At 41.6% G+C, this 27,770-nt stretch overlaps 12 protein-coding genes and 2 long non-coding RNA genes across 15 annotated transcripts; 2 read left to right on the top strand and 12 right to left on the bottom strand.

The window, feature by feature from the left end:
• Positions 1–39: 39 nt before the first annotated feature.
• On the bottom strand, positions 40–603 carry LOC145699915 (uncharacterized). Its single transcript, XR_014134110.1, has 2 exons — positions 277–603; positions 40–237 (listed from the first exon to the last, which is right to left on the bottom strand). It is a non-coding gene; the product is annotated as an uncharacterized LOC145699915 (long non-coding RNA).
• Positions 604–1,679: 1,076 nt separating this feature from the next.
• Positions 1,680–3,222, bottom strand: LOC145698200 (uncharacterized). Its single transcript, XM_081775403.1, has 3 exons — positions 2,205–3,222; positions 1,758–2,120; positions 1,680–1,693 (listed from the first exon to the last, which is right to left on the bottom strand). Exons 1-3 carry the CDS (start codon positions 3,220–3,222, stop codon positions 1,680–1,682), a joined length of 1,395 nt encoding a protein of 464 aa, XP_081631529.1.
• An 85-nt stretch (positions 3,223–3,307) lies between these two features.
• LOC145699886 (6-phosphofructo-2-kinase/fructose-2,6-bisphosphatase 1-like) lies at positions 3,308–5,987 on the bottom strand. The gene is made up of 10 exons (XM_081777135.1): positions 5,856–5,987; positions 5,697–5,711; positions 5,373–5,495; positions 5,101–5,211; positions 4,486–5,020; positions 4,308–4,441; positions 4,093–4,263; positions 3,875–4,050; positions 3,748–3,831; positions 3,308–3,703 (listed from the first exon to the last, which is right to left on the bottom strand). Exons 1-10 carry the CDS (start codon positions 5,896–5,898, stop codon positions 3,542–3,544), a joined length of 1,554 nt encoding a protein of 517 aa, XP_081633261.1. The 5' UTR covers positions 5,899–5,987; the 3' UTR covers positions 3,308–3,541.
• A 125-nt stretch (positions 5,988–6,112) lies between these two features.
• On the bottom strand, positions 6,113–9,113 carry LOC145699888 (coatomer subunit gamma-2-like). Its single transcript, XM_081777136.1, has 5 exons — positions 7,596–9,113; positions 6,788–7,534; positions 6,608–6,745; positions 6,451–6,564; positions 6,113–6,408 (listed from the first exon to the last, which is right to left on the bottom strand). Exons 1-5 carry the CDS (start codon positions 9,093–9,095, stop codon positions 6,331–6,333), a joined length of 2,577 nt encoding a protein of 858 aa, XP_081633262.1. The 5' UTR covers positions 9,096–9,113; the 3' UTR covers positions 6,113–6,330.
• A 26-nt stretch (positions 9,114–9,139) lies between these two features.
• Positions 9,140–10,993, bottom strand: LOC145699885 (lysocardiolipin acyltransferase 1-like). The gene is made up of 7 exons (XM_081777134.1): positions 10,782–10,993; positions 10,539–10,740; positions 10,267–10,491; positions 10,085–10,224; positions 9,831–10,044; positions 9,638–9,784; positions 9,140–9,595 (listed from the first exon to the last, which is right to left on the bottom strand). The coding sequence occupies exons 1-7, from the start codon at positions 10,981–10,983 to the stop codon at positions 9,580–9,582; spliced, it is 1,146 nt and encodes a 381-aa protein (XP_081633260.1). The 5' UTR covers positions 10,984–10,993; the 3' UTR covers positions 9,140–9,579.
• An 11-nt stretch (positions 10,994–11,004) lies between these two features.
• Positions 11,005–12,131, bottom strand: LOC145699884 (ubiquitin-conjugating enzyme E2 J2-like). 2 transcript variants are annotated; one of them, XM_081777133.1, is made up of 4 exons: positions 12,023–12,131; positions 11,672–11,847; positions 11,220–11,628; positions 11,005–11,119 (listed from the first exon to the last, which is right to left on the bottom strand). In XM_081777133.1, exons 1-4 carry the CDS (start codon positions 12,122–12,124, stop codon positions 11,099–11,101), a joined length of 708 nt encoding a protein of 235 aa, XP_081633259.1. In that variant the 5' UTR covers positions 12,125–12,131; the 3' UTR covers positions 11,005–11,098. The 2 variants fall into 2 exon arrangements, with proteins under 2 accessions (XP_081633259.1, XP_081633258.1); XM_081777132.1 differs by having other exon boundaries at positions 11,015–11,119; positions 11,211–11,628.
• Positions 12,132–12,204: 73 nt separating this feature from the next.
• On the bottom strand, positions 12,205–14,369 carry LOC145696474 (ubiquitin-conjugating enzyme E2 J2-like). Its single transcript, XM_081773519.1, has 3 exons — positions 13,473–14,369; positions 12,886–13,346; positions 12,205–12,841 (listed from the first exon to the last, which is right to left on the bottom strand). Exons 2-3 carry the CDS (start codon positions 13,140–13,142, stop codon positions 12,616–12,618), a joined length of 483 nt encoding a protein of 160 aa, XP_081629645.1. The 5' UTR covers positions 13,143–13,346; positions 13,473–14,369; the 3' UTR covers positions 12,205–12,615.
• On the bottom strand, positions 13,541–15,758 carry LOC145698199 (uncharacterized). Its single transcript, XM_081775400.1, has 6 exons — positions 15,411–15,758; positions 15,216–15,369; positions 14,883–15,176; positions 14,434–14,835; positions 14,174–14,369; positions 13,541–14,046 (listed from the first exon to the last, which is right to left on the bottom strand). The coding sequence occupies exons 1-6, from the start codon at positions 15,722–15,724 to the stop codon at positions 13,541–13,543; spliced, it is 1,866 nt and encodes a 621-aa protein (XP_081631526.1). The 5' UTR covers positions 15,725–15,758.
• Position 15,759: 1 nt separating this feature from the next.
• Positions 15,760–16,886, bottom strand: LOC145696631 (RNA exonuclease 4-like). The gene is made up of 4 exons (XM_081773702.1): positions 16,534–16,886; positions 16,202–16,410; positions 15,994–16,128; positions 15,760–15,916 (listed from the first exon to the last, which is right to left on the bottom strand). The coding sequence occupies exons 1-4, from the start codon at positions 16,844–16,846 to the stop codon at positions 15,788–15,790; spliced, it is 786 nt and encodes a 261-aa protein (XP_081629828.1). The 5' UTR covers positions 16,847–16,886; the 3' UTR covers positions 15,760–15,787.
• Positions 16,887–16,974: 88 nt separating this feature from the next.
• Positions 16,975–18,217, bottom strand: LOC145697400 (uncharacterized). Its single transcript, XR_014133874.1, has 3 exons — positions 17,902–18,217; positions 17,641–17,846; positions 16,975–17,383 (listed from the first exon to the last, which is right to left on the bottom strand). It is a non-coding gene; the product is annotated as an uncharacterized LOC145697400 (long non-coding RNA).
• Positions 18,218–20,858: 2,641 nt separating this feature from the next.
• Positions 20,859–22,273, bottom strand: LOC145698540 (growth factor receptor-bound protein 2-like). The gene is made up of 7 exons (XM_081775744.1): positions 22,043–22,273; positions 21,910–21,981; positions 21,804–21,868; positions 21,630–21,757; positions 21,426–21,572; positions 21,271–21,381; positions 20,859–21,227 (listed from the first exon to the last, which is right to left on the bottom strand). Exons 1-7 carry the CDS (start codon positions 22,130–22,132, stop codon positions 21,112–21,114), a joined length of 729 nt encoding a protein of 242 aa, XP_081631870.1. The 5' UTR covers positions 22,133–22,273; the 3' UTR covers positions 20,859–21,111.
• A 445-nt stretch (positions 22,274–22,718) lies between these two features.
• On the bottom strand, positions 22,719–23,316 carry LOC145698198 (GRB2-related adapter protein-like). The gene is made up of 2 exons (XM_081775399.1): positions 23,221–23,316; positions 22,719–23,189 (listed from the first exon to the last, which is right to left on the bottom strand). The coding sequence occupies exons 1-2, from the start codon at positions 23,314–23,316 to the stop codon at positions 22,719–22,721; spliced, it is 567 nt and encodes a 188-aa protein (XP_081631525.1).
• A 56-nt stretch (positions 23,317–23,372) lies between these two features.
• On the top strand, positions 23,373–24,574 carry LOC145699005 (uncharacterized). The gene is made up of 3 exons (XM_081776250.1): positions 23,373–23,658; positions 23,699–24,202; positions 24,246–24,574. The coding sequence occupies exons 1-3, from the start codon at positions 23,501–23,503 to the stop codon at positions 24,526–24,528; spliced, it is 945 nt and encodes a 314-aa protein (XP_081632376.1). The 5' UTR covers positions 23,373–23,500; the 3' UTR covers positions 24,529–24,574.
• A 297-nt stretch (positions 24,575–24,871) lies between these two features.
• On the top strand, positions 24,872–26,617 carry LOC145700166 (tubulin alpha-1 chain-like). The gene is made up of 6 exons (XM_081777417.1): positions 24,872–25,029; positions 25,090–25,332; positions 25,374–25,732; positions 25,778–26,058; positions 26,102–26,393; positions 26,435–26,617. The coding sequence occupies exons 1-6, from the start codon at positions 24,997–24,999 to the stop codon at positions 26,568–26,570; spliced, it is 1,344 nt and encodes a 447-aa protein (XP_081633543.1). The 5' UTR covers positions 24,872–24,996; the 3' UTR covers positions 26,571–26,617.
• The last annotated feature ends 1,153 nt before the right edge of the window (positions 26,618–27,770 follow it).

Raw genomic sequence — 27,770 nt, 5'->3', positions numbered from 1 at the left:
ATCGACCTCCGCTTATTGTTTTACTATCAGTGTGTTTCTCTTTTATTGTCCGTCTTTGAGGCAGTGTAACATATAAAAGGCTTTTGATTCATGCAGAGGAACAGAAATGTTCAAACAGGCGGTTTCTGAGTACTGCTGGCATGTTCCTCTCGGTGTAGATCAGTCGGTAGTTGTTCGAGCAGTCAAGATTCGTGCAAAACTCTTCGTCTAAATCTTCGATCGACGCTGTCCCGAAAGCTACGACAGTGTTGTCATCAATTTTTATTGGACCGTTACCTTCTTTGTGGCAATTAAAGCATTTCCGCTGATATTTTGATAGATCGTTTTCGACTTTTTCTTTCTCGTTCGCGACGACACGCATCACTGCGCTATTTTCTTTGCATCCTTCGCAGAAAACATTGTTGGGTGCAGGATCATCCATTTCGCAAGCAATACACTGTTCGGCGGCAGAAAAGGTTTTCCATGAACCATTCGTGGCAGTAACCGATGCTTCTTGGCCTGTAATGTCTTCCTCCCACCGTGACGCTCGAAGTAGAGGGTGAACTGCGCCTAGTAACCGCTCTAAACCAGGAAGAATATGAATTCTGATTATCCAGTCTATATCAGGCTAGAAAATGAGTTTCAAAATAATCTGTAGTAGATCTTATATTTATTCACTAAAGTGAGTTTTGAAGCTCTTTTCCTGAAGATCACCAAATAAGAATTCCTCAACTTCCCACGTTCTTGAGAAAACAGACTCTCCGGATTCTGGGGTAGGAACCGCCACGCAATATTTTATCCGTTCTCCTGAAGGAGGGCCATTGAGGGGTCCTCCTCGTTTGTATTTGATTCTTGCTATTTTCCAAGCAGGAATTTTAGCTCCTGGCGCATAGCCATCATATCCACGCCATGATTTCTCAAATATCAAATCAGGTAGAAAAGCTATTGGGTTAGACTTTATCTTTACGATTTCGTCTATCAGTATTCCCTTTAGTTTACTTTGCAAGCACTCTACATTTGAAATCAACAAGGAGTTCGATACCTAAATATGATCTATGATAATGGAGCGCGATCCTGAAACTGAGTTTGCCATCAACAACCATGTCAAAGAGCGTTTTCGCCGCCTTCGTTACCAGTTTACCACCCGCAAGAACTCCATCTCTTCGGATATTTTCGATTCCCTTTGATTCCAGCTCAGGCTTTTTACCAGCCTTTTCCCATGGATATCCACAGTATCTCTTCTTTGTCTCCAGAATACAGGGCCAGTAGACTTTCTCGAACTTTAAGTCAATGGGTGGCGGGAACATTGCTGTGATTTCTTCAGCCATAGTTTTAACATAATCTATCAGATCGCCAATATTCTCTCTTTTACCGGACTGATTAATTTGATGAGTTTGGATTCTAAAAATTAATTGAACCGATCCTATTTACAGTTTCTTCCATATCGACAAAGACAGAATCCGTATCCCCATAAATGACTGTTTTGCCGAACATATCTCTACAAGCAATCGCTGCTCTTTCTGTCAAACATCTTGCATCACCGACAATTGCTTCTGCAAGATGTCGGTTTGGCATTCTTCCGGAGAATCCAGCATCGGTGTATCCGTACATCGTGTTTGCAATCATTTTTAGTGCGTGTTGACGAGAATCGAGCATTTTGTATTCTCGGTGAGAATGAGTGCCGGATTTCATCATTTTCTTTATTGCTGCTCGGCTAGACAGGAGCTATTTAAGTTTCGAAATAAATTCAACTAAAACCATGAGTTGGTATTCAAAACCTTCCTTCGTCTGAATTTGCGGCAAAATCCCCATTCGTTTTTCTTTATTAACAAAACAACAGTTTGTTGAAGCATAATGAACGTCCGTCTCATCAGGAAGTTGCTCACGAGGCAGCGCCCATGCAAATTTCGTACCAACATTTTGAGGCTCTCCATTCAAATGATCTTGATAATTTCCGAGAATGGTGGTGTAGCACATGTTTTGAGCGATAATAACAGAGGGATACAGTGATGTAAAATCAAGAACAGCAACTCCACCAGTATACATGCCAGATTCGGGCTCAAGATTGAGAGCAATTTGTTCTCCTGCTCTTGATTCCCGAACATCAGCTTCAGTTGGTGAATCCATTACCATTTCTTTCACTTAGTTTTAATACAGGTTACTCTTTTTTTTATAAATTACCATTGAAAACTCTCCTAGATAGGTACAGCAGTTTCCGAATATACCTTCATGTCTTACTTGACATCCTCTAGTGAGCGAATCTTTCATGGATACATTTGCGATTCCTGAGACTTCGTATCCGATTTCTAACAACCCGATCTTCTTTATCATCAAAGCAAGTCTTTCTGTTCTGCACGTGAGGAAATTTAACACTTTTTCCCAATCAGTAGAGTTCCACATAATCCGCATCTTTATCCGTTTCATCATTGGAGTGCGTTTGCCGAGAACTTCATACGCCGCCGCTTCAAAACTCGTTGATCTCAGACTCAACTCATCAGCAGCCAGGCGCCAGAACTCTAAGACAGTTCGGCCAGGGATCGCCACATCCCCAACCGTTGCTTTCTCGAAGTAATTATTTTCATCCCCTCCAAAGTGTCGACTGAGGCACAACCCGAATTTCTTCCATCCAAGGCCGAAAACTGCTCTTTTGATCAGAAATCCGAGCGATCGTCGTCTCATTTCCCAGCCAAGAACTACGTCAGGATTAAGACTTTGGAAAAGTCGAGCAAATTTATCGAAAAGTGTCATTTCATTTTTGCAGAAGATCAAACGGGGGTTCAGATCGTATCTATCGTCTTCGGAATATATCTTGTCACGAGTATATAACAACCATGTTTCGTCTTCTCTGTCTTCATCCGAGTGATAGTACACGATGCAAACTGCTGTTAGAGGATCTTCCTTGGGATCTTGTGGTAAATTTTGCCGGCCATCAGAGAAGACCTCAATACAAACAGCAGAGTAGCTACAACGGAAGTCGGGGCTTTCAGCCATAGAATCAACCCTATGCAGTGTTTGGTCGAATACATTATCTTGCGTTTTCTCGTGGAAAATGGAAAAATCATGCATCATTTCTTTGTTACTGTTGCTATCAAAAACTGTCGAATTCATTCCATTATTCGATATCTGACTTGCAATTCTACATTCATCGTCCTTTGGGGGAGGATGATCATAAATATACGTGTCTTTTGACTTTGATTCAAGCTCTTCTGCGAACTCTTTTATCAGACGTGCCCTTTTAGACATTCTGAAACTTACAATACCAAGTTTATGGTAAAGACCAAAAAGTGTGCGATCAATTCTTGATCAGACACTGATGTGATATTTTTGGAATAGATTTATTCAAAGAATAGATACAGAAATTTATGTATAGTATAGGCTCTATGACGGAAACAGTTATAAACAAAATATCATAGTTTTGGACTTGCGTTGAAATCTTGATACAGAAAGTAAAATTGGTTACATGGACACTATGGCATGAAAGCGGAGTCTTTCGGATTTTCGTAAAATACAGGTTCTTGAGGTCTACAGAATGAAAAGTCTAGATGGGTAGGTTAAGATTCTATCATTTTTCGTTGTTGTCGATTGAAGATATGTGGCTGCAAGGAGTCATTGGCTGATGGGTATCAACACCTTCTGGACCAAGAGGGATAAGTTCGACGTCGCATGAATGCGCGTGTTGAGTCATTTTAATCACAGTATGCAGTGGTACTTTCAGGAAAGGAAGCTAAAGCAAAACGATTAGATTGCTGCTTTTTGAATTTTATTTACCGTATCGACTGGAAGATTCTGAAAATACGCCATGAGACAGCGAACAACTGCTTGGTGACACACGACGAAAGTGCTGTCGGAACGCTAGAATCATTAGTGAAAACGAGAGAAAGCCTTTTGTTAAAACCTCAAGCTCCATTATCACAGGTTCAAGACGAACGACAAGATCATAGTATGATTCTCCCATCGGATAGCGGTAGTAGTATTTGTTGTTCTGTCGCATATTGTATTCGTTTGGATATTTTTCTTTGATCTCCGTATATGTCAGTCCCTCGCACACTCCTGCATCTATCTCATTCAGTGCTAGAAGCGTGATGAAAGCAATGAGTACTCGTTGAAGCATACCTTTCCAGGGTTCAAAGTGAAGATCAGCAATCGTCGCAGTTTCTTGCGTTCGTTTAAGTCCCGATGTCCACACATGGAATCGCCCAGGAATTTCTTTTCGAATGCCTTCTATGTAGTCCCCAAGATTTTGTGCGAATTGACGACCTCTTGAGGATAAGTTTGAATCGCCACCTATTTGAAACGATGAGTATTTGATCTCAAAACTCAATGCTTACCGATTCTACCAGAAACATTCATCTCCGACTCTCCATGACGACACAAGTAAATCGATCTCTGACGAACTCGTAAATTCATTAAGAAATAAACCATTCTGCTTTGAATATGACCAGAAACATTATGGACGATATAACTAGAGAACGACGCGTTAAAACTGCATATACTTCGACAAATTACCTTTTTCCAACATCAATAAGCTTGATGAAAGAGCAATGTCCATCATCGTCTCTATTCATCGGCTGATAGACCTCCGTGTATTTCCTGATTCGTTCGTTGAAATCTTTCTCGGCTTTGTCTTTATCCACACTGATATAGTCAGGGCCGTGAAGTTTCACCTCTCGTACCGTATTATTGACGACTTCCGGGTCATTACATTCGCTCTCGATGAAGAATAATTTGAATCCATGTTTCTCCGCAAACTCCCAAAGAAACTGTCTCGCTGATCTTTCCACATTTGTAGCGTCGTAAATAGCCACTTGGCCATCGTCTTCATGGAACCACCGTTGGATATCTTTAAGTGCTGCTTTTCGCCACTTCAGTCGCAACTCCATCGCTGCTTTGTTATTGTTGTCGAAGAAGTTGGAGGTGTGCATAACTGTTGAATCCTTGCGTCGGTAACTTCCGACATTGAACACGCGGCAATTTGTTCCGACCCAGTTCAAGTACCTCGACAAACGATTTCCGATGTACGTTTTTCCGCGAGCCGGAAGGCCTTAACTTTCAGAGTTTATCGAAAGGATCAACTTTAGTTTATCCCCTTATTGCTATTCCTGGAAGAGCAAAGAGACTTACCCACAAGTGCAACAATTGTAGGCGTATTGGTCCAATTTGGATTCAATTTCGGCAATTTCGTATCACTTCTCGAGGACATATCCGATCTGTCCGAACAGGCGGGTGATGAGCCTGAATAATTTTTCAAAACAAATCGATATTTTTGAATTCTGATCACTTCCAACAAGAATGCTGTTTTTTATGCTTTAGTGCATTAATCGATTTCGCACTCGAGTAGATAACCCACGAATTCAAATCGGGTTCTTGAGATAATTTCAGAAAAAACTTCATACCTTCTCCGGTACCACCATCCGGGAGAACAAGTCTTGGAACAGGTCTTAACGGCGTCTGTGGTGTATCTCCTCCCGAATGACAGGCATCATAAACTCCCGAAAACGGATCGCTCATATGAATTCCTGAAAAGTAAAACTCGTCAAAATACAATCTTTCTCGCGCACAAAGAAGTCAAACAGATGCACAAAAGCACTCGAAAAGACTTCTAGTCAAATATCAAAAACTTCAAGCTAAATATCATCACTCTCTCTAACAGCCAAAACAATTAGTGGCGAAATCAGGTCACGCCCAATAAAAGTTCGTTAAATGGTCACAAAAAATACCTTTTGTCGGAGGTCAAAGAAGGAGCCAGAAATGATTAAAAATTATAAACTAAAGCTGACGCAGGAGAAACGCGATATTTTACGTAGCTTCACACATGTAATATTCTCATCGAACTGTGTCTAATGTTAATGCAACGTCTACATTTCTGGACCCTTCCCTAGTTTCGTACGATAACGGGCTTAATTCGAAGCTGAAGCTCATCACGATTGCCTGCTCTCTTTCACTAGCAAGTTGGTAGACTGTATGCAAACTGCGTAAAAAGTATTGAAAGACTAAGTTGCAGCTTTACAGCTATCCGTTTTTTGCCTTGCCCCTCGAATATTTTTCTACACAATGATCACAACTGATTCTTACATAAGTAGTCTTGCGACTTATCACATTTTATTTGTGTCAAGGTAAATTTCGATATATTTGCACTTGTAGAGTATCTTTGGATTTTGACCTGTTATCCACATCAGACATCATCTTACTTCATAAAATTTAACCCAAATGTAATCTAATTGCCTCTTGAAGTAAAGAAGACGCTACAGGGAAAACAGCAGATATATCGAAGAACTGAAAGGAAGGGACGAATGGTATTGCACTGGAAAATAATGATACAAATAAAAATAGATAGATAGAATTTTGACTAATTTAGGCGATCGCCGATGCAACAACAGCGACTGAAGTTGGATCTGTTCCACGCACGGTCAATTGCATTTGAACACCGTCCTGAATAATGATAGTTTCTCGAAGCAAGTCTTGATTTCTTACCTTGAGAACAAGCTTCGATCTGACGAGGATCTCATGGCCACCTCTGTAAACACCGCTGAGAATAAGAACATGGTGAACTTTTCCTTCTGGCACTTTGTCACTCCTCTCACATGGCTATAAATAATTGAAAACTGTTTTTAAAAAATATCTTGCAAACCTGCATGCCGAGGAATGTGATGATCTGTTTGACAGCTTCTTCAAGAGTGCCGATTTCAGAAAGATGATAGGTTTCTTCGAGTTCATGCTCGTCACCGACTTCTTCCCAGGAAGCGGGGAAGTTAGGTTTAAGCACTCTCTGATCGAAAAGTGAGCTCGTAGTTTATAAGAAATGATTTACCTGAATATGATCTCCGACGGAAATTTCGATATCATCAATAACGTATTCATCTGGATAACCGGTTTCATCGACGTCTCCAGTGTTGGGGTCGCAGTCGTGGACGATGAATTTCATCTGACAGCTCAAGCTGGAAGCGCAAACTTCATCGGCTTCTGGTAGATCCATAATGCAGTAGGTTTTTCCAGGAGTGCCGTAGACAAGTTCTTCCGTAGAAATGTAGCTTGTGGGTTCGTATCCATCAGCGCCTTCAACCTCGATCGTAAGATCTTTGAGAACTTGGTCGTTGAGCGTATTGGCGCAGTTGAACTGGAGAACCATGTGGTTGAGGAAGGTGTGCTTGACAACGGAAACTTGGTACTCTGTCTCGGCTTCGGTGAGCTTCTGCTCAGCGGAGGACTTGAACAGAGGGCCAAGAGCAGCGAATTGAGGGATGCGCGAAAGTTCTTCGGCGTAGATCTCATCACGGCTTGGCTCCTTCTTTTTAGTAGCAGTAGCTTGCTTCTCGACTTCTTCCTTGACTGCCATGACAGGAACAGTCTTCATATCAAATGGTTCTTCTGGGCAGACTTCGAGGTAACCAGCAAGTTGTCGCTCTAGTGCTGGGAGAGAAACAACGAGACCGTTGATGATCATCTGAGAGTTGAGCTTATCATCCTTGAGCTTCAGGATATGGTAGTAGAAAGTTGCTCGGTCTCGAACTTCATCGTCTTCGTCGACCATGGATCTGTGGAGGAGAGTGAGAACGGAGTCTTTATAGAGTTTTTGAGCTGCCGAAAATAAAGAAATAAATATTCTAGCGCATAAACATTCCTGTAAGCTCTCGGACAGCTCCAAACTTAGCAAGAGCAGAGATCGCAGCAGCTCGAACAACTTCGTTTTCCAAGATGACTCGGTTATAAATAAACCTGATGAACTTTGAAGGATTAGCACATAGTGGACCCTGGTCGCCCAACAGTGTGATAACTCGAGTAGCGAGAGAGGTGTGTTCGCAATCTTCGATGAATTCACAAAGCTGCATGAGGCCGAGTTCTTTGGACTCAGGGGACTCGGAAATGATAGTAATGAGGCAGTTAACGATGGCTTTCTTGTAGTCGAATCCACCATCGTCTCGAAGCATCTTGGAAAGGTACTCCATCATAACAGAGTGTTTTCGTGGGTATTTTGCACAAAGCGCAGAAACAGCTTCGACAACGACGATCTTGAATTCGTCTGAGATCTCCGACATGAAATTGGAGATCTGTTTCATGAGGCGCTCAACAGAGGACTCTGATCCAGTCTTCAGAAGAGTTGTGATAGCAAGAGTGGCGATGGATCGGTTAGAGTCGGTGATAAGGTTCTCCAAGTCCAAATTGCAAGCAGTAACTGCAGATGGGTGCTTCATCGCAACCTTATTAAGCGATCGTACACCAGCATATCGAAGGGCTGGCTTTGGAGAGCCACAAAATTGTTGGAGAACTGAAACAGCTGGAGCGATCTCTTTGTGAGTGATGTTTTTCATGTTGACGATGGCACTTGCGGCTTCATAAACAACCATTTCGTTTTTGTTTCTCAAGCAGGACTCAATAAAATCGAAAAGAGCTGTTCGATCGTCATCCTCGGCGAGAAGCTTGGCGGCGATTCTGATCAAAAGAGTGTAGGCCAAGGGAGACTTGAGGCCACTTCGGGAGAGCTTGACGACGAGCTTCTCGATGGCAAGAGGATCTCGTTTTCTCAAGTGGTGAAGGAGACCCAAAGCGTGGTATTGCACCATTTGGTTGTCGGAGCTGCTAGCTTGCTGTGCTTCATTTGCCCATCGTTTAACGATATCGTAGGCTCTGTCACAGAGATGGAAAGAAGAAATGAGTGCGGCGGATGCAACAGCTGTGTTCTTATCAACAATAGCTTGCTTCATGTATCTTTCGATCGACTGAAGAGTAGTGGGATCTGTAATCGAGCAAAGAGCTCGGACAGCACCTGGTCGGAAAAGATCTTGACTGCCGTTCATATCTTTGGTCAGCGACTGGGTCATGATAAAAGCGTGTTCGGTCATTTTAGAGAGCTCTTTGATAGTCAAATAGCACATACGACGGAGAGTGATATCGTTATTTTGGAAGAGTTTGGTCATGGCAAAGAAAAAGTCGGTTGCTTCTGTTGTAGTGAATTCTTCACCTTGGTTTGCAAGATAGATAACCTTGGTGCAAGTTTCCGAGCAGAGTCTTGGTCGGAGTGGGGTTTCGTGGAACTTTTTAGCTTCCTGGAGTGCGGTTGAGCGGTCAACATTTTGAAAGGGGTTTCCCGCCTCCTCGTCTTTTTTACCCATTTTATGCATTTTTTACTTTTTTCTGAAATACAAAACTGAAGAGGTGTTTATGAAAGGCAAGGATTGAAGTTTTGTGCTACAAATCAGAATTTTGGACACTAAACAAAACATGAACACGAATAAATGGAAATAGTAAAAAGAAAGGTAAAATCACGTTGAAGGAAAATATAAAACCGGGAAATAGCCATGATTAGAAAACAGGCTCGTGAAAGAAAGGAAACTACAAAGGATTATAATTTCATAAATTGGTGCTTGGAAGAAAATAGGTAAAAACGCGACGAGCAGCTGATTATTGCGCTCTCAGGATTCCTTTAGAAATTATCTGTCAAGATGCTTTATAAAAATATATAGGTACAAGTACTATTTAAAAACAGGTGGACTTTGCGATAAAATATAGTTTATGGACAAAAATGGAACTGTGCACTGAGTTGAAGAAGACAGGAAATCGCTATTTACAAAGAAGCAGTTATTTTTTCAGTTCGGGACTCGTTGATTAATCTTCTTTCGGACTAAAGAAAAATATAAAATTTTGTTGCCGTAGTAAACTTTACTTTTTGTGATGAAGAGCTTGGAAAACGGCCATCTCTAGCTTTTCTACACCCCCGTTTGCTCTGAGAGCGAATATATAGAAGACAATGGAGCCGAGTCCGTACCACTTGAGCATATGGCTCACAATGAGGCCATAAGAGCAAACAACACTGAAACATTGTGTCACTACTGAAATGATTCAAAGCTTGATCTTACGTGAAAGAGGGCCAGAAAACAAGAGCGATCCAAATGCTAATCGTCCTTTTATCCCAGTACGGTTGGCGAGTATCGTTGAATTTTCGATCGACTGTGTAAAATTTTTTTAGTTTCTCTTCTTTCAATCGCCATTTTTCGTTGAGCCAAGTGGACATTTGATCCTGGTCCGATGTTGGCAGAGTGTCGACCGGATGACGCGTGATAGAGAAATGGACTGAAATCAGTCAAAATCTTAGCCAAGTTTTACTAAATACCTTCTTTAGGCATTTTGCCGTCGATAAGGTCGTTTTCATCTCTTATCAACCCGGCTGGATATCCAACAGTGATATCATGAATAGAATCGATGGCATTAGCTTCCGTCAGCTGTTTTACCAAGTGCGTGAACCCAGTAGTTCTATTATCAATAGTTATTTAACCGAAAAGGCGAGTTTATTACCTTGGATGAAGAACGTAATCGTACTTTGGAAGTCCTTGCTTATCAGCGAACTTGTCACTCCTTGACTTCGTGTTCTCTGTCAAGTCAGTTCCTTCAGGAAACATAAGCAAAATAAGTGGCTCGTTGATGTCCGGATCATTGAAGTAATGAAGTAAATCTTCAACATGTGGTCGATCTCTTTCCCACTTTCGGTCAAGGAAAATAAAACCCGCCGCCTGCATCGCCCTGGGGAAAGACGCGTCATTATTGTTAATAAGTGATAAAAGACTAACCATCCTGGGCCAGGGATGTACTTCAAGTCGGACTTTAGAACGATCTTCAACTTTCGCAATCGGGCACAGTGAAACAGACAGGGCCAAAAGAGCATCCAATCCACACGAGTTCGATGATTGAGAATGATGACAGTTCGTTCCATGTAGTTGAACCCATCGCCTTTGACAAAAAACTGGACACGAAAGACCTTTTCGAGCAAGGCTTAATAACAAGATTATTATAGGATGAAAAGTCGAACTCACCAATGGGAAAAATTAGCCAAAACGCAACAATCCGATCAACAACTCTTCTGTACAACCAGGGCCAAATATAAATTAACGCAAAACATGGGCCAAGTAGAAATATTGCACCATAAAATGAAGTTATGAAGATCAGAAAGCAGAAGAGCGCACCACCAACTCGACCTAGAGGTCTGTGTTCTACGTCCACACTCTCATTTTTCATCTGAACGTGAAAAGAAGTCACTTTAGTTGTGAAAACTATGATAGTTTTTTTTCGATTGTTTTTATAGAAAATGTTGAAGAGACGAGACAGAGTGAGAATAATGACAGAATACAGACTAGCTCTCTCCATAAAGAATCTAAAAAATCCGCGTTAGTGTCCGATTGTTCATGTCAGTTTTAAGTCTGATAAATGTTTACGACCACAATCACGTCGTAAAAGATACATACGTTACTTACGACGCCTGCCGATAACGCTAAAAGGGTGATCATCGCGAAAATTGCCAAGTTTGAGAGTCCCTGTTCTTGCTTGACAGCGGCCCTTAAATCCGCTGTGGCATTTGTTGCTTCCTTGGTTGTTTCTTCTGACTCTTTCTCTGGCTTTGGTATTGGCTTTGTCTGCGCTCTTCTCTTTTCAAGTTTTGAATTTATCTCTTCGACAAGCTCGGGGAACAACTCGCAGAACTTTTCGTTACGCAAGTTTTCTGCGCCTGAATCTCTTGCTAATCGCTGGCGGACTGCGTTGGGGGTTTCGATGGATCCATATGTTGTTGCTTCCTCGACCATAAATGAAAGAAGCCCATTTAAAATTGTTCCGACTGACCAGGCTGGATTCCAGCTATCTGGGTGAAAATCTGATATGGAAAGGCTACAAATTTTTGTTGCAATCAAGGAAGAGAATACAAAGTTACCATAGTCTCTGATTTATTTTGAAACGGCCGTTGGGAGTCATCATCAGGATTGAAGGAGGTTTGAATGGAAATTCTGGCGGGAATTGAAGTTTCCCGTGAAAATAGCCTCCTTCGTAGGCAGTATGCGGCGGCCCGATTACACAGTAATGCCATACTAACATATTTGCCGGGTCGGGCTGAAGTACTCATTTGGTCTCTTTCGTTTATTTTACGGTATTATTGCAAACACGCCTCTGACAAGATTTCCTTCCTGCGAAGGACATAAAAACAAAAAAGCTTAGTTTTATTTCATTATTATCTCTTTCTCATAGAATAGGATGTGGATCCTAGCGCGTATAAAAGCCAACTCACCTCTGCATGAATCAAAGGAATTGGGTCTTTCTTTAGTCGTGCATAATCGTTCTTCAGGCGATTCAACGCGCTCACATGTCCTTGGCGTCTTTGGGCCGCCATTTATCTTCAAAGTATAAAATCATTTTAGCTAAATTTCAAGACAGAACTATTGATCATTGAAAGCGAAGTAGTCCAGTTTGTTTAGATAGATAATAATCACAAATTTATTGTCCGATTAGGTGAATAGCGTTTCTGGTGGCAGAGTTTTCAATCACAATGAATTAACAACTTGTTTTCAATTTGTTTTTCAGTTGTTTTCAATTACACGAGATGAGGTTTCAATCATAGAGGGAAGAAAAGAAGTTTAATATGAAGCACTAAAAGGAGTCTGAACGCGGATGTGATAATACTGCTTGAGCATTAGGTTTTTCCTGAAGAGTTAAGCGTTTTTTTTTTCAATGAATTGTAGTTCGTATTTAGAGTGACTAAATAGAGTGATTAAATTTTAGAGTTATTTCGTTACAGTCACACGCACGTCCAGATAAAGTGGAAAGGGATCAGTATAAAAGCGAAATGGGAACATTATTGAGCTGGATGATTGTCAGGATTGTTTACATTCGTTCTAGAAGATAGGGGAAGAGCTTGCAGAACTTTTCGTTCCGTTTGTTGAAGGCACCAGATTCCCTGGCCATCTTCTTTCGTTCACTTTTGGATTCTTGCATGCCCCCGATGGCGTTGGGGCATTCCTCAGTCATGAAAGAGAGGAGTCCAACTAGCACTGTTGAAATGGTTTGCGTCGATTGCCAGGACTCGGGATGGAAGTCGGAGAACGAAGTGCTAGAATTGAGTAATAAATCAGTCGCTCTTCAATAAGTCTGTACCAAATTCGAGTGTTTTGCTTGTATCGTCCATTTGGCGTGTACATATAGATTGCAGGCGGCTTGAAAGGGTACTCGTTGGGGAACTTCAAAACACCATGATAGAAGCCGCCTTCGTACGGAGTATCTTTCGGTCCCTCGAAGCAATAGTGCCACTCTTGGATGTTCGCTGGATCTGGTTCAGTCCAGATCAAGTCAAGTGGTTTTTTCTTCAACTGCTTCACCTCTTTTGCCAGTCGCTTTCGAGCAGCGTCTGCCATTCTATGGAAAGAAATATTTTTATATAACGTTGGATATCAAAATATATACAGAGTAAAATATCATCATGTCTTTAGCCTAAAGACTTTAGGTTGAATTTAGCTACAAAAAGTTATCTCGATCTTATTAAAGACTTCTACTTCTCTGAATTATGTTATAAAATTTTAATTACAATTTTTGGTAAGGAAAAAGATGGATTAAATTGGCTTCTCTTGGTGACGATATAAATAACTTATTCACTAAATCAATAAATGAAATATCTGGACCAGTGATTGAACAAGCTCTCTCGATTTTTCGTTCGCTGGTTGGGACATTTCGCGAAAAAGTGTCACCATTCCTTCGATATCTCGCGCGGCAGTGCTCTTTTACCATTTTCCAAACGTCTCTGGTTCAGCGACCTTTACTTCACCAAGTAAAATAGGCTCAGATTTTCTTTCCGTTCGCCGCAGTTCTGCTTGAATGTCTCGATCGAGTTTTGAATTTTCCCATTGTTTTTTCTTTGAGATTTCACGGTGCTTATCGACGTCCTGCAGAAGCTGATCATAGGCGCTTGAGTGAGGACCGCTGCGTCGTCCCATGGGGCGGTCGATTCTTCCTTCGTCAAATCGCGGAACGTTCCGAGTTGAATTTGGGCGACTATCACGCGACGACAGATGATCTCGTTGACCTCCACGGGAGTAATCGCCTTGTGTCCTGTCGTTTTCTCGTCTTCTTTGACCAGTGTTCGAGCTTGTATAAGAGGAAGGCCCTCGACGAGGATTTGGAGCACTTCCATATCGAGGACGATTTTCTTCTTCGTATGATTCCCGCCGCGGTGGATCACGAGAAAATCCGGGGCCGCCGCGGGAAGAAAATCCATTCCCTCTTCCTCGTCCAAAATCGCCTCTTGATGGCGGCCTTCCTCCTCTGAAAGAATCACCTCTCAAATTTGGGTGGCCTCTTTGAGGGAGTCCTCCTCGATTAGAAAATGGCATTCCACGATGATTGACGGGCGGAACTCCTCGTAAAGGCGGCCCACCGCGGTTGGGAAAACCTCGCGAATTATTTCCACGGAAAGTGAATCCACCTTGACTTGTTCCTCCACTTGTATTGGATCCTCCACCGCGTCCACGAATGTCGAATCGAATACCTCCCCTTCCCAGCGGTGCTCCTCGTCCTCGATCAACGAATCCCCTTGATGGTGGACCTCCGCCTCGTTGATTGTAATTAAATGGAATCGACGTATGAAACTTTTTGGCTCATTCTTTTTGCTTGCGTCTTCCTTCTCATCATAAACTCTCTGGAATCGAATACCGCTGAGCTTTTGAAGTGAGCAGTTGATCTTCCAGGCGCTTCGATCGCCTTTAAATTTTCCTGGGCTTTCTTTAGTTCAAGGTTAGCGTTGTGTTTTGTTGATGCGAGCCATTGCTGCAAATGGCTCAGACTTGAGTTTGAAAGACCAGAACCAGCAGGTTTGAGTTGATCTTCTGGAAGTGCCACCGCCGTATGCGGTAGATCTGAGTACTCTCCTGACTTTCCACTCGCATTTCGAACTCTTGCAAGGGCAATTGACTTTTCTGGAGATTCTTCAGAGCTCTTCTCCTCAGGCCGTTTTTTCTTTGGAGCAGATGGGTCTGTCAGACCGTCATTGTCATCCTGATCAATCTGTTCTGAGCTTTGGCCTAGTGATTTGGAGAAATTTATCTTCATTTGAATCTTGAAATAGTAACATTTGAAACTGAAACGTTAAAATGTGTTTTTACCTTTGGCTTTGCAGGCTGAGTTTTAGAAAAGTCTGGAAGTGTTTCTGTATCATTCAAGGTAACTCCAGCAGCTGGCGGTGCAGTAGATTCATAGGCTTCAAATGCTTCATGAGTTTGGTAAGTAAACGCTTCTTGGTTTTGGATTTTTTGTTGTCGTTCTTCTTCCTTTCGCTTGAGTCGTTCTTTCTCTTTTTGAACCCTAACTTCTTCTAATTTTTTCATTTTTTCTTCGAGGTCTGCAAGATCAATGACTGATGCAGCTTTTGATGTTTCGGGTCGCTTACGTTTCCGCTGCTAAAGAACAGGTTTATCTTTTACGTAAGACCAATTTACCTCATGGAGATCTCGTTTAATTGCCAACAGATTTTCTTTCTTCGCTTTTCGCTCTTTATATTTCTCGCGAATAAATCTCCATAGCCCGTCTTTCGTGTGGTACGCATTACAATGACGTACTTTTGCATCGGTCCAATAATCGCATTTTGATGCCCTGAAAGAAATGTAGAATGACAAACCAGCTTTTTCTCTCACTCAATGTCGCAAATGTAGCAGAAGCATTTTTCGCAGAACTTTTCATTCTTCGCGATGACTTTTTTCTCCTTGAACGTTTTTCTGAATGGATGAATCGGACAACCGCCACGGGGGTGAATGAGAATGTCGGCTTCCTTCACCACTGTTCCCGTCGTTAGAATATCTTCGTCGTCATCTGAATCTTGCTCATCTGAGTCTTCGTCCGAGTCTTTCAAATCTACTGATTTCTGTGGCTCAACAATCGATTCTTTTTCTAAGCGCGCTTCTTTGATGACTTCCATTTCCAGCTCATTATCCGAATTCGAATTTGCCATTTTACACAGAAATTCTGAACAATTTTCATGATTAAACTCAATATCTGACTTTTATGGCGCTTTTTATACAGATTTTTCAGTTTCTTGTTCGTCGACCACCCCGCTTTCGTGCTCTTCAACTTTGTCTATTTTTCCCTTTTTTGGTTGTTTTTCTTTCTTTAGCTTTTCTTCCCATTCTCTTCTGCTTTGGAGCTACGAAAATATTGACGGAATTTGATACAAAACAACTCAATTATCTTCAAATATGGTGAGGCTTCTTCGAGACTTACGTATATTCTCAATGCAGCTCGCGCATCAACAATAGGAGAATGCTCCCCTGTCTGGATTTTTATCCCAAGCCTTTCAGAAGCTAATGTTTGGAGACTTTGCTTCGATCCTTTCGCATTTTTGAAATAATTAGCTGTTCATGATTATTTTCTAATTTCTCGATTAAAACATCAATAGAAATTTTTCCAGAGCTTATAAATCATTTCCTGTATCTCTTATATCTGCAGCAGGATGATTTATCTTTAAGCACTTCAAGTCGTTTGAAAGACCGTGGCCAACAAGAATCTTTCCAGCGAGAGCTTCTTTTACTTTCTTTCTCAATGATTCAAATGGCTGCGCGTCCTTGAGGTCCTTGGGCCGTACTCCTGATACAAGTGTTCTGTAGTCTGTCACTTTCTCCGGCGCCCGACAAAACTCGTCTGAACACGACATGTGATTGATGGGATCTGATACTAGTAGACTAATGATTACGCCTATTTATCAAAACAATATTATTGTCTAAAGATGGCAGACTCTTTCGAAATCAGCCTAATTGAAATTACCTATAAGCACTTCCCCGTCGCCCGAAACAACACTCGCTCTCGCCAAGACCGATTTCTTCCCGCCAAAGCCGATCCCCACCATTTCACAATCAATCGCAACAATTTTGTTCTTCAAACTTGAAGCCTTCCCTTTCGAAGGCATCAAAGCATCATGCTGCTCTAAAATCGACTTGTCGACGTCGAACCAAATGGTCTTTTTGCCATCTTTTGTTTTCTTCTCATAGTTCACTTGTTCTTTCTTTTTCTTGTTATGTGTGACTGCTCCTGACTGTAATAATGCCTTCCAATTTTTATCGATAGCCCGTTTTGTCATTTATTATTTTTTCTGTTCTGAAATATCCGATTTTAATCCCGAGTTTTCTCTCTTTTCAATGAGTCACGCCGCAGGGCAAAGCGAATTCTCCCCGATAAATATGACTCATCGATAGACAAATGTTTTTTATAAAATTTATTCTTGAAGATGAAAAACTAACTAAATGCAGAATTTGAAGTGATTAATTTACAGTGACGAATTGGACATTTGGAGCAAGGAGTAAATGATGGCTGAAAATGAATACGGGTCATTGAGTTCTGATAAATACTTTGGTAAGTTGATTTTTATAAAGAAGCAGGTAACACCAGATTTGAATTTGAAAGTCTAGTTGTTGGTAAGAAAGGGCTTTATTAATTGGGTAAGTTAGGTAGCTAAATTTTACTAGAATACTGATTAAAGCGAGTGATTGGAAGGGGAATAAGATCGTCGGTTGGAGAATGCCCGTGCATTAGAGCCAATTTGAACGAGTCGTGCGCGTCTTTTCGCTTCGCGAAGTTCCTCCTTTTACTTCCTGTTGCAGCTTTTCAATGGCCCGTTCTGAAAGAAATTGTAAGGTTTATTTTAGACACGAATATCGCTTTCGGGCTTGGCGGAATTTCAATTTTGATGATCAAAATTTGGTCTCATAATTTTGTGACCCAATTTTACGAATTGCTCGTTAATTAAAGATCATTAAAAATACGCTGAATTGGTAGAGCTAACATGAGTTCGGCTATTTTAACAAGTCTTACATATTCATGTAAACATTACTTTCAACGAGGGGAGTGTTTATGCTCAAAATACGTAATTTTTACCTTTTGCCGCTACTTTGCGCAAATAGAGTCGGTCCTTGAGCCGCTGGATGGTGGTTTTGAGGGATGATGAGATTTCGAATTGATGGGTCATGTCGGCGAGAGTGGGTTAACGCCGTTTGGTGCAGTTAGACAGGGTCGTTTCCTTCAACCAAAGTCGTCCTTTGGCTGAGCTACTCGTGGTGCGACAACAGGGTGTTTTTCGGTGCCTAGAATCATAAAGTAACCATCACTAGAAATCTTCCTAGCTTTGAAAATACTGACCTGCAGTTGGAGCACTTGATCGGGAATCAAGTTGAGCCAAGTTCATCAATAGTTTTGCCAGCTTGTGTGTGTGTTGCTGGGCAGTCGCAGCGAAGTCGTGGAGAAAAGAAAATTGACTGAAGAAGTCGTTCTTTTTTCGTATTTGCCCTGGATACAAAATTTAAAAGGTTTTCTCTCTCAAGCTGTCTCTAGGCTCTGTTTCTGGAGTAAAGTGAGCCGCGAGGAAATAAAGAGCGTCCCTTTGTGAGTCAAGTCGTTGGCGCCCCAGGCTTGAAGCTGCGCTCGAGCTGCCACTTAGGGTCGCCAAATATTCCAAATAGAATGCTTTAGTTGCCTTTTTCTTAGTAAATATAGCTAAATATGGAAGTGCTTCAAGAAATACTTTTCGTTCTATACTACCACTGTAGTAAAATCATTGAAAGCCATTCTTTTCTGATGAACAACAACGTATTAACAAGATCAACAGAATACGTTTCCACGAATTTCTGTTGATCCACTGATTTTTATGGAGATAATCAGAATTTCGTGAACCCACTGTGATTTATTTACATTTTAGAAACAACAGATAAACATGAGAATCGTCAGCTGAATCCACTTGAATATTACAGGAGGAACTCTTTAGGTTTAATTTATTAACATCTTTGGGTAGAAGATGGGTTCTAGTACTGATGATGTCAGAGAACATTAATTAATTATTTCTATAGGCAAGAATTTTGGTGAATTAGAGAATATCCTAAGAAGTCTCTTAATGTCACATGGTGCCTAAAGCGTCCACCCACGATCAGTAAATCAAATGGCTTCTTGTCACCCTTGACAAGGTCGAAGTTGTTACTTTCGTCATCATAATTAACCATTTCTGACGTAGAATGGACAAAACCTATGATGTTTTACAATTGAATACCGGGCTTAACTGAACGAATGCTTTTCTTTGGCATAAGAAAACAATGGAGAATCTTAAGAAAATCCGCAGTTATTCATCATTAGAGAAAACGAGCGGCCTTGTCTCAGCGGGAATGATCCTACTTGTAAGTCGTGTGCTTTGTTGACCTTCGGCAAAGATCATTCAAATTCCACCGGCGGCAGTCTTTTGTCGTTTATGGGTTACCTGACGTAAAATATGAATCGATAAGCTATTTTCTTGGAAGCCGGCTGAGAATATCACAATGACTCTCATAGATTGAGAATTCTACTGTGCAAATGGTAATATGATGGTATTGAGAATAGAAATCATGGAAAATGATCGTGCCAGTTGCAGTTACATAATTACTTGTTGCCGGGTGTGAGAAGAAATTCGAAGGGCAATATATGCTAGACGAGTGATAAGGCAAGGAAACTGTCGCAAATACAATTTCGATAGCGTGGGAACTTTAGTTACCCTACGTATGGATGATACCGGTTATTCCGAGACCTGCCCTCAAAGTAGATTTCTGAGAATCCTGAGAAATATTTGAAGCTATCAAAATTGATGTCTTGAAATAACATTGATTTATCCTTGTTTTTTTTTCTGAAGGGACAACAATATTCTACGAAGAGTAAGCACTAGAAGTTAGAGGTCACACCCTAGGACTGCCATCCTTGGCGCGAGGTCCCAAAAACGTATAAACATTGTGACGTCAATTCAGCATCCCTTTTTTGGAAGGAATGGCTGCCGTTGCGATTTTTTTACGCCGAATTCAAAATTCAACACTTGTAAAACATCATGAAAAAGCTTCATCTTTGGTCGAACTAAATCTGTAAGCGCAGCAAAATCAAGCGATAATGAGAGAAAAAAATTATTGACGAACTAACAGGATTGACTCGCGTATGGCCGCGTCTCTTTGTTGATTTCATAAGCATTTCTAGGAAGGCGGTGGCCTAGATAATCGTCGCAGACAGAGGATAACAAGATGAACCCCTGTTGAGTTCGATCGTCTGCCAATCAGTCCTATCTTTGATTGCTGACGAGACTTGATTCCCGCAGCTAATTTCTCTTATGCGCTATTTTCTGTGTGACCTGGCTTTATTTTGATGCGAGCTTGATAAAATTTAGTCTCAGTAGATCGCGCCATTGCCATTTACGGACAGACAGCTAGATTGATAAATTCCGGGACTCAAAGACTCAAAAATAAGATTGAGAATATGTTTATGCATTCGGCAATTTATTCTGAAGGTGGTGTGCTCTGAAGCTTTGCGATTTTTTCCTCAAGAAGCTTGAATTCATTTGCTGTTGCTTCAGAAATTCGCTTCTGAGATTCTTTTATCAGCTGGTGAATTGCATCTAGCTCGATTTTCGTGTCCTCGAGCTTATCATCGACCTTCTTCTCATCATTTTCGCTTTCTGGCGATTCAGCTTGGTTACTTTCCTCAAGCTTCTTCTTCAGATTGTCATTTTCCTAATTGTTTTGAATGTGATAGGAATGTTTAGTCGCCTACTTTTTCGTCAATTCATGAGCTTCATTTTCAAGAATCAGGACGCGTTCGAACTCCGTTAATTGCCCCTTGAGCTGGGCAATCTCATTTTGTTGGTCGCTTACATTCGCCTTCAGAGATTTGATTAAACATACATAAGGGTTCAAGGTACCTTTAATCGTTGAATTCTTTCTCATCCTTTTCAATTTTTCCTTGAAGCTCTCTAATATGATCTACGAGAATCGCATTCTCGTCTTGCAAAGTGCTCATTATTCAGACTTATTTTTGATACTGGACTTTCGCGGTCAGTGAAAATTGAAAAAGGCCGCGCTTGAAAACGTTCCGATTTATTATTTGTAAATTTGATATGCAAATTTGCCGAAGGAAATGATTATTCAGTTCTTTTGTTTATCGAAAAAGAGCTCTCTCAGCTGGTGAACTTGCAACTGGGCAACTGTGTGCTTTGACCTAGAATAATGAATAAAAAGTTGTCTATGCGAAGTAGAATTTATTTTAATAAATACCATATTCAACCAAATAGTGAAGGGAAGAGAGCTGAACAAGGGGGCAAAGAATAATTAAATGGAATGAGTTAAATTTTACAGAAGCAGAAGATAAGCAAAAGAAAGAACATTGAAAGGTAAAGATCAATAAGTAGTACCCAGGCATTTTTTTACATGCTTAGTACGGAAACTTGGAAAAGAATTGTAACAGTCATGACTTTTACGGTATATTCGCAAAAATGTGGTAATATGCTCAAATTAACTAATTTACAAAAGAGAAAAGACTGATGCTCTTGTTTCTTCGAGAAAACTAAGAAAATTAAAGATTTAGTCGATATTTTCGCCGCGTTTGATCATCGACACTAACGTAATTTTTCGGAAAGAAGCCGCGTTTTTCGGGGTTCGATTCTAGATGCCCAAACCACCAGTCGCTATCTGAAAGAAAATTTGAATAGAAGAAGGAATATCGGTGTTTTACCTAGATTGCTCTTTTCTTGTCCAGGAACTGAAACATGAACTTGGATCCTCGTGTGAGGCTCGAAGCCCAATTCGTCGCCGACTTCACTTTTGAAACGATAAGCAGAGACGGCTGAAAAAAGGGATCAGAGCAAGTGGTGGATTTAAGTTCTTTACCTTGGAATGTTTCGACTTGTTGCGTTTGATTTAAGTTGACTTCAACGAGTCGAAGATCTGTTTCTCGGCTCACCGAGTGCTGCATGTGATGATGAACGAGTTGGTTGAGACTGAAGAACGTTTCTGACCAGAGATGATATTGACCCTCTGAATTTAATGATCAGCTAGAGATAGTGTTTTGACTGTCAAAATTGTTATTCTTACGTTGATTCTTCAAAATTCGATAGTGTTCGACCAAATTTCTATGCGAGGTATTCTTCACCGACAACGAGAAAGCACCCGGACCGCCACTCTTTTCAGACGCGCGGATCAAAAACGCCCCTCGAGGCAGACTGAAACAAATTTGTTAGTATTTAATCAGTTGAAGTAGGGGCGTACTCTTGTCTGGAGAGAATCTGTTCGGCATGTTGTCTGGGCACGCCGCCGTGGAACCATGGATTAGGCTTTAATTACTGTAATTTAGAAAAGAAAATTTGAGATTTACCAGAAGTTCGACATAATTCGCAGGAACGTAACCAGTTCTTCCTTGAAATTCGGCTCTGTGGTGTTCATTTTGCTAATTTTGAAATGATTAATTATATTATGGAGATTTAAACAAGAAGATTAAGAAGACTTACGATATCAATAACAGTCAGGAAATCTCCCTGACGAAAACTGAGCTCATCGGACGATCGACCGTTGAAATCGTAAAGCGCCCGTGCTTCCATTTATCTTTCTCGGTTTTCACTAGAAAAATCCCTTTTTCTTCTGGTTCCTTTTGTTTCTTTCTGTTTTTCGCGAACGATCACACAATCATTTAATTGAGTGCTCTAGTCATCGACACACTCGTACAGTCGTTATTCGCAGTCTAACTGGATCAACTCAAGGAAAAGCGCATGCATTTTTCAATCCGCAATTTTAATTATACAGAACTATACATACAGCTGGAGCAGTGATTTTGAATAATAAGCAGGGTATTCTCTCAGAATAGAATCTTCAACGAATCAAGATTGTGAACTCACAAAATCTTCACGAACTCGCGAGGGAAAAAGCCCTTCTCTGACGGTTTTCCTTCAAGATTGCCATATAGCCACTCGGAATCTAATAAATATTTTCACAAAATGAATTCGTATTTTTGTAGAGTACCATCGTAAGTTTCAAAAGCGGGTTTCTTTCGACCTTCTTGTGGAACTGGTATTTTCTTATGAACGATTATGTGACTCCCGGCACCAAAGCTGAGCTCGTTTATTTCTTCTTTTTGAAGGAGAAAAGGGCGATTGCTAGAAATATTTGTGTATCCAAAATGGCCTGAGACTAGAATGGTGATAAAGTGGAATTACCTGGTGTAGGCTTTCCAATATCGTTCTCGCCGCCTCTGAAGCCAAGATCAACATGATGAAGCTGTGGTGCACCTTGTGGTGCTTCGGGGTCATTCTGAGGATCACTGTACCAAAGGACTAGTTCATCCAGACTCGAAAATCTTCTATTCTCATACATCCAGTAAAGCCCTTCTTCGTCCTTGGCGATCCGATAGTGCTGGACAATCTCTGGACAATTCTCGTTTTTCACTGACAAGCCAAACAGAAATGTGTCATTCGGCTTCGTCTTTTGGCGATTTCTGATGAGAAAGCTTCCGTGAGGCGCATTTCTGAGGATATCTTCTGCTTCTTCACGTTCTATATGACCAAGAAACCACGGAACATCTCGTTTGAGCTTGACGTAGTTTCCAGGAACGTATCGTTCTTCTCCTTTTATGTCAGCCAAGAAAAATCCCCTAAAAAGAAACTTCGAACGCGAGGATTTTTCAAGAACATACAGAATTATCGAGGATGTTAATCTCTAGGCCAACAGTAAGGGTGAATTCGTCGCCTTGTGCTTGCACTTGATAATCGCAAATCGCCACGGCTTCCATCGGAAGATTTCGACTGGGATTCTTCGACTTCTCTAGATATTTGTAATTTCTCCCGCGCGCGCCTGATTGGTCGGTCAAATTAGTGCTCTTTTGGGGAGTCCGGAAACTGGAAGACCTGCTTTTCACCGACAAACTTACCACCAGCTGAATTAACAAACATCGCTAGATCTCTTGATCTAAGAATATGAATAGAGAAAATTTTCATGATAAAGATCAGGAAGATCATTTGACGAAGATCGGACTGCAATTTTCTGATGACATAGGATGCTACAGCAAAGCCTTTCTGCGTGAGAATTTTCCCTACTTCAAGGCACTATTTGAATCTGGAATGAGCGATGCTTGGTAATTTTTTACAATCCCGCTTTATATTTCAATTCTTCAGTAAGAACGAATATTCTCTCCCGATGAAGAGATCGGTTTTCGATGTGTTTTGTCAAAATGGCGAAGCATTTCTGCAAGATCTTGCCGGAATAAATGATGGTTCCGAAGGGTTTCCTGGTAGCATTAGAGATGCTATTCTATTCTTGCAGATTGATCAAAAGCTAGTTAGTTATCCGTCAGGACAATTGTGTCAACTGAAAGAGAAGATTGAGACTTCGTGGTTTCACGCTGGTGGCGACCTGGAAGTCTTTCCAGTGTCATTAGCGCGGGATTTCGTCAAGCTTCGATATTTTCATCATGAGATAATGAAAATAGGGACAGAACAGAAAGAGAAGAACGAGTGGCGTAAGACGAAGATACCGGATGTTATCCCCATTGTACCGAAGAAATACACCCAGATGCAATATTTTCCCAGTTGCAAATTTATTGCTTTCTTCCAGAAAGAAATGCTCGACAATTGCGAGGTGGAATCAATTTTGTTCGACGACGATATTGTCTACTGCTTGTGAGTAGCCCTGAAAAATACCTTTTTTATCCCTTGTTTCTAGTGCCTTGGAAAAAGAGACAGATTTCAAAATAGCGGAATATGAAGTTCAAGAGTGTCGAATCTCCGATTTTCTTGGCGATGAGGATAAGAATTCCCAACTTATGCTTGAAGGAATCAGCCCGTCTTTCCCGCTTGTTTCCGTTAAATCAAAAGAGACAAACAGTTTTACCGTCACAGTCAAGTCCCCCTTCTCACAGAAGAAAATTTTTATTCAAAATGGATTCAGAAGGAAAGGACCTTGGCGAAGACTCTTTGACTTTTCTTTTGACATATTCTTTTCTTAGATTTCTGTAGTATTTTTAATTTCATCCTGACTTACTAAAACTGCCTTTCGAGAGAACTACTGCTGTTAATCAGTCAACTTATCATAACCTGCTTCAGAAATGGCGACATTCCGGGTAAGCAAACAAGACTCTTCTATGATTTCTGATGGATCTTATTGAGGAACAAACTATGAGGCTAAATTAGAGACAGCGCGCAACGGAAAAACCAAGATGCACGATTTTCACGCATGCTCCAAAGATGGCATTTCCCCGATAAACTACCTCTTTTTCAAAAAGTTGCGGGGGTCATGGCGTTTTGGGAAAATTGGTTTGGTCTTGCCACCAAGCGGGTCGACTTCGTTGGCTCGAAAGTGCTTCGGATATAAACAGCCCGGCAGCGGAAAACGCCTCACTCCAGTCTTCGCCGAGATTTTAAAATCTCGCCAAAACCAGAGCCCTTGAGTTTTTGATTTTTGAAACCAATTTATCATGCGGGAAGTTATCTCCATCCACGTCGGCCAGGTAAAGCGAAAACAGAGAGATAGAATTAATATTATTTTTCAATCGCTGACCTATTTTCAGGCCGGTTGCCAAATCGGCAACTCGTGCTGGGAGCTCTACTGCTTGGAGCACGGGATCAACCCCGACGGAACCGTTCCAGCAGGAATGAACAACGAGAACTTCTCGACGTTCTTTTCCGAGACTGGAACCGGCCAATTCGTTCCTCGCTCCGTCTTCATGGACTTGGAGTCGTCCGTCATCGGCCAGATCCGCACTGGAACCTACAAGCAGCTCTTCCACCCGGAGCAGCTGATCACTGGCAAGGTAGCAGTTTTTTTATGATTCCGGACTAAAATCATTTTCAGGAAGATGCAGCGAACAACTACGCCCGTGGCCACTACACCATCGGCAAGGAGATCATCGACCGGGTCCTGGACCGAATCCGAAAGCTCTCGGATAACTGCACCGGTCTCCAGGGCTTCATGGTCTTCCACTCCTTTGGTGGCGGCACCGGAAGCGGTTTCACCTCGCTTCTGATGGAGCGACTTTCCGTCGACTACGGAAAGAAGGCGAAGTTCCAGTTCGCGGTCTACCCAGCTCCGCAGGTGTCGACTGCCGTGGTTGAGCCCTACAACTCGATCTTGACCACACATACGACTCTGGAGCACACCGACTGTGCGTTTATGGTCGACAATGAGGCCATCTACGATCTCTGTACGAAGAGGTAAGATTGTCAACGCCATTTTATTATCCAACCGAAAATCTTTAGACTCGGCGTAGAGCGACCATCGTACAGCAACCTTAACCGAATTATCGCTCAGGTTGTCTCCTCGATCACCGCTTCGCTGCGATTCGAAGGATCGCTCAACGTGGATCTTAACGAGTTCCAAACGAACTTGGTGCCGTATCCACGAATCCACTTCCCGTTGGCGACCTACGCGCCGATCATTTCCGCCGAAAAAGCGTTCCACGAATCGCTTTCTGTAGCGGAATTGACCAACGCTTGCTTCGAGCCGGGCGGACAGCTGGTCAAATGCGACCCAAGAACTGGTAAATTTTTAAAAGAGAAAACTAATCCTAAAATTTTGTCTAGGCAAGTACATGTCGTGCTGCCTGCTCTACCGCGGCGACGTTGTACCCAAGGATGCCAACGCTGCGATCGCCGGCATCAAAGCTCGACGATCCGTCCAATTCGTCGACTGGTGCCCAACCGGCTTCAAGGTTGGCATCAACAACGAGGCACCCGCCGTCGTGCCGAACTCGGACCTCGCCAAGGTTCGACGAGCACTCTGCATGCTCTCTAACACGACGGCGATCGCAGACGCCTGGTCGAGATTGAACCACAAGTTCGATCTCATGTACGCGAAGAGAGCCTTCGTCCACTGGTAAGAATACTCAAATATGCAAGAGCTAAAGTTACCTTCAGGTATGTCGGTGAAGGCATGGAGGAAGGCGAATTCTCCGAAGCCCGAGAGGATCTCGCAGCCTTGGAAAAGGATTACGAGGAAGTTGGAATGGACACCAACGACGCTGAGGGCGAAGAAGACGAAGAGGAATATTAAATTCATTTTTGAAATAATAAGTTCAAGAAATAAACCTCTTTTTCTTATCTTTTAGTTTGTAATTGATTTGATGCAGGTTATCCACAATAACATTGATTATAAAAACACCAGTAAATCACTCTCAATAGCAGGCTAATCAAGAGCATATGGAAAACAAAGCAGCCTGCATTCTCTTATAAATACAAGAATAACCCGCTTGAAATTCATGAACCCTTAAAAATTCAAAACCCCCGCGCGCTTCCGCATCTTTTCCTTCACAAACTAATTGTAAATATGACAAGGAGAGCTTATTACCCGAAAATTCCGCAGGACGAAAAAGCAAAATATGCAAAAATAAGATTAACGACGAAACAACGTTACGTTAAAAGAATTCTAGTGGCGTCTTTTTATTTTTTCTACATCCTTGTCGGCGCATACATTTTCAGCTTACTTGAGCATCCCCTGGAAAAGAGACTCTGTAATGAAGCGATTGAAGAAATTGAAATTCAGTAAGCATCAGTGTCCCTTTCACTATCAAATGTTCTTGAAGGATCGAAAATTACGAGAAAACGAAAGAGTATTTGACCAGAGAGCTTATTTTTCCAAATGCGACCCTCCCACCAGAACTGAACATTACAACAGCAATATTTGATGTCTCGACTCTAGCCCCAAAAACGATCCTATCTACCCAAAACTTTACTGTCGCTGAAGCAACTGAAACTTATTCAATATCCCCGGCACCAGCGAGAATTCGACGGCAAGTAAATATTGATAGCATTCTGTTGGAGTACAGCTTCTGTACCCACAACGAAACGGGGCAATCATCATGGAGCTTCCAGATGATGATATGCTGATGATCTTGCGATCCTCCCACGAGGATTTTTCTCTCACACAGTTTCTATTTCGGGGATCAACGAGGAGAACAAGGAATTCGAGAATGCTGATGAATATAAAAGGTAAATTTGCAAGTTCAAATGATTACGATTCAATTTTAAATTTAAGTTTGTTTGGAGGACTAAAGACTTCTTCGATAACAACAGGACTTCGATTTGTAAACGATTTCGCTCAATTAACGCTGAAATGGAGTGGCTCAACTGCGATATGTCTTGAAAGATTGATTCTCAAGCTTCCGAATGGGATGCAAGCCGATTTGATTGCAAAGGAGAAGAGAAACGCAAATTATATTTGGTTCAGTACTAAGTGCGATGATTTTATCGACAG

Source organism: Oikopleura dioica, chromosome 2 (genome assembly GCF_907165135.1).
Source record: "Oikopleura dioica chromosome 2, OKI2018_I68_1.0, whole genome shotgun sequence".
In the NCBI taxonomy this organism is placed as follows: domain Eukaryota; kingdom Metazoa; phylum Chordata; class Appendicularia; order Copelata; family Oikopleuridae; genus Oikopleura; species Oikopleura dioica.
This window is presented reverse-complemented; position numbering and strand designations above follow the sequence as displayed.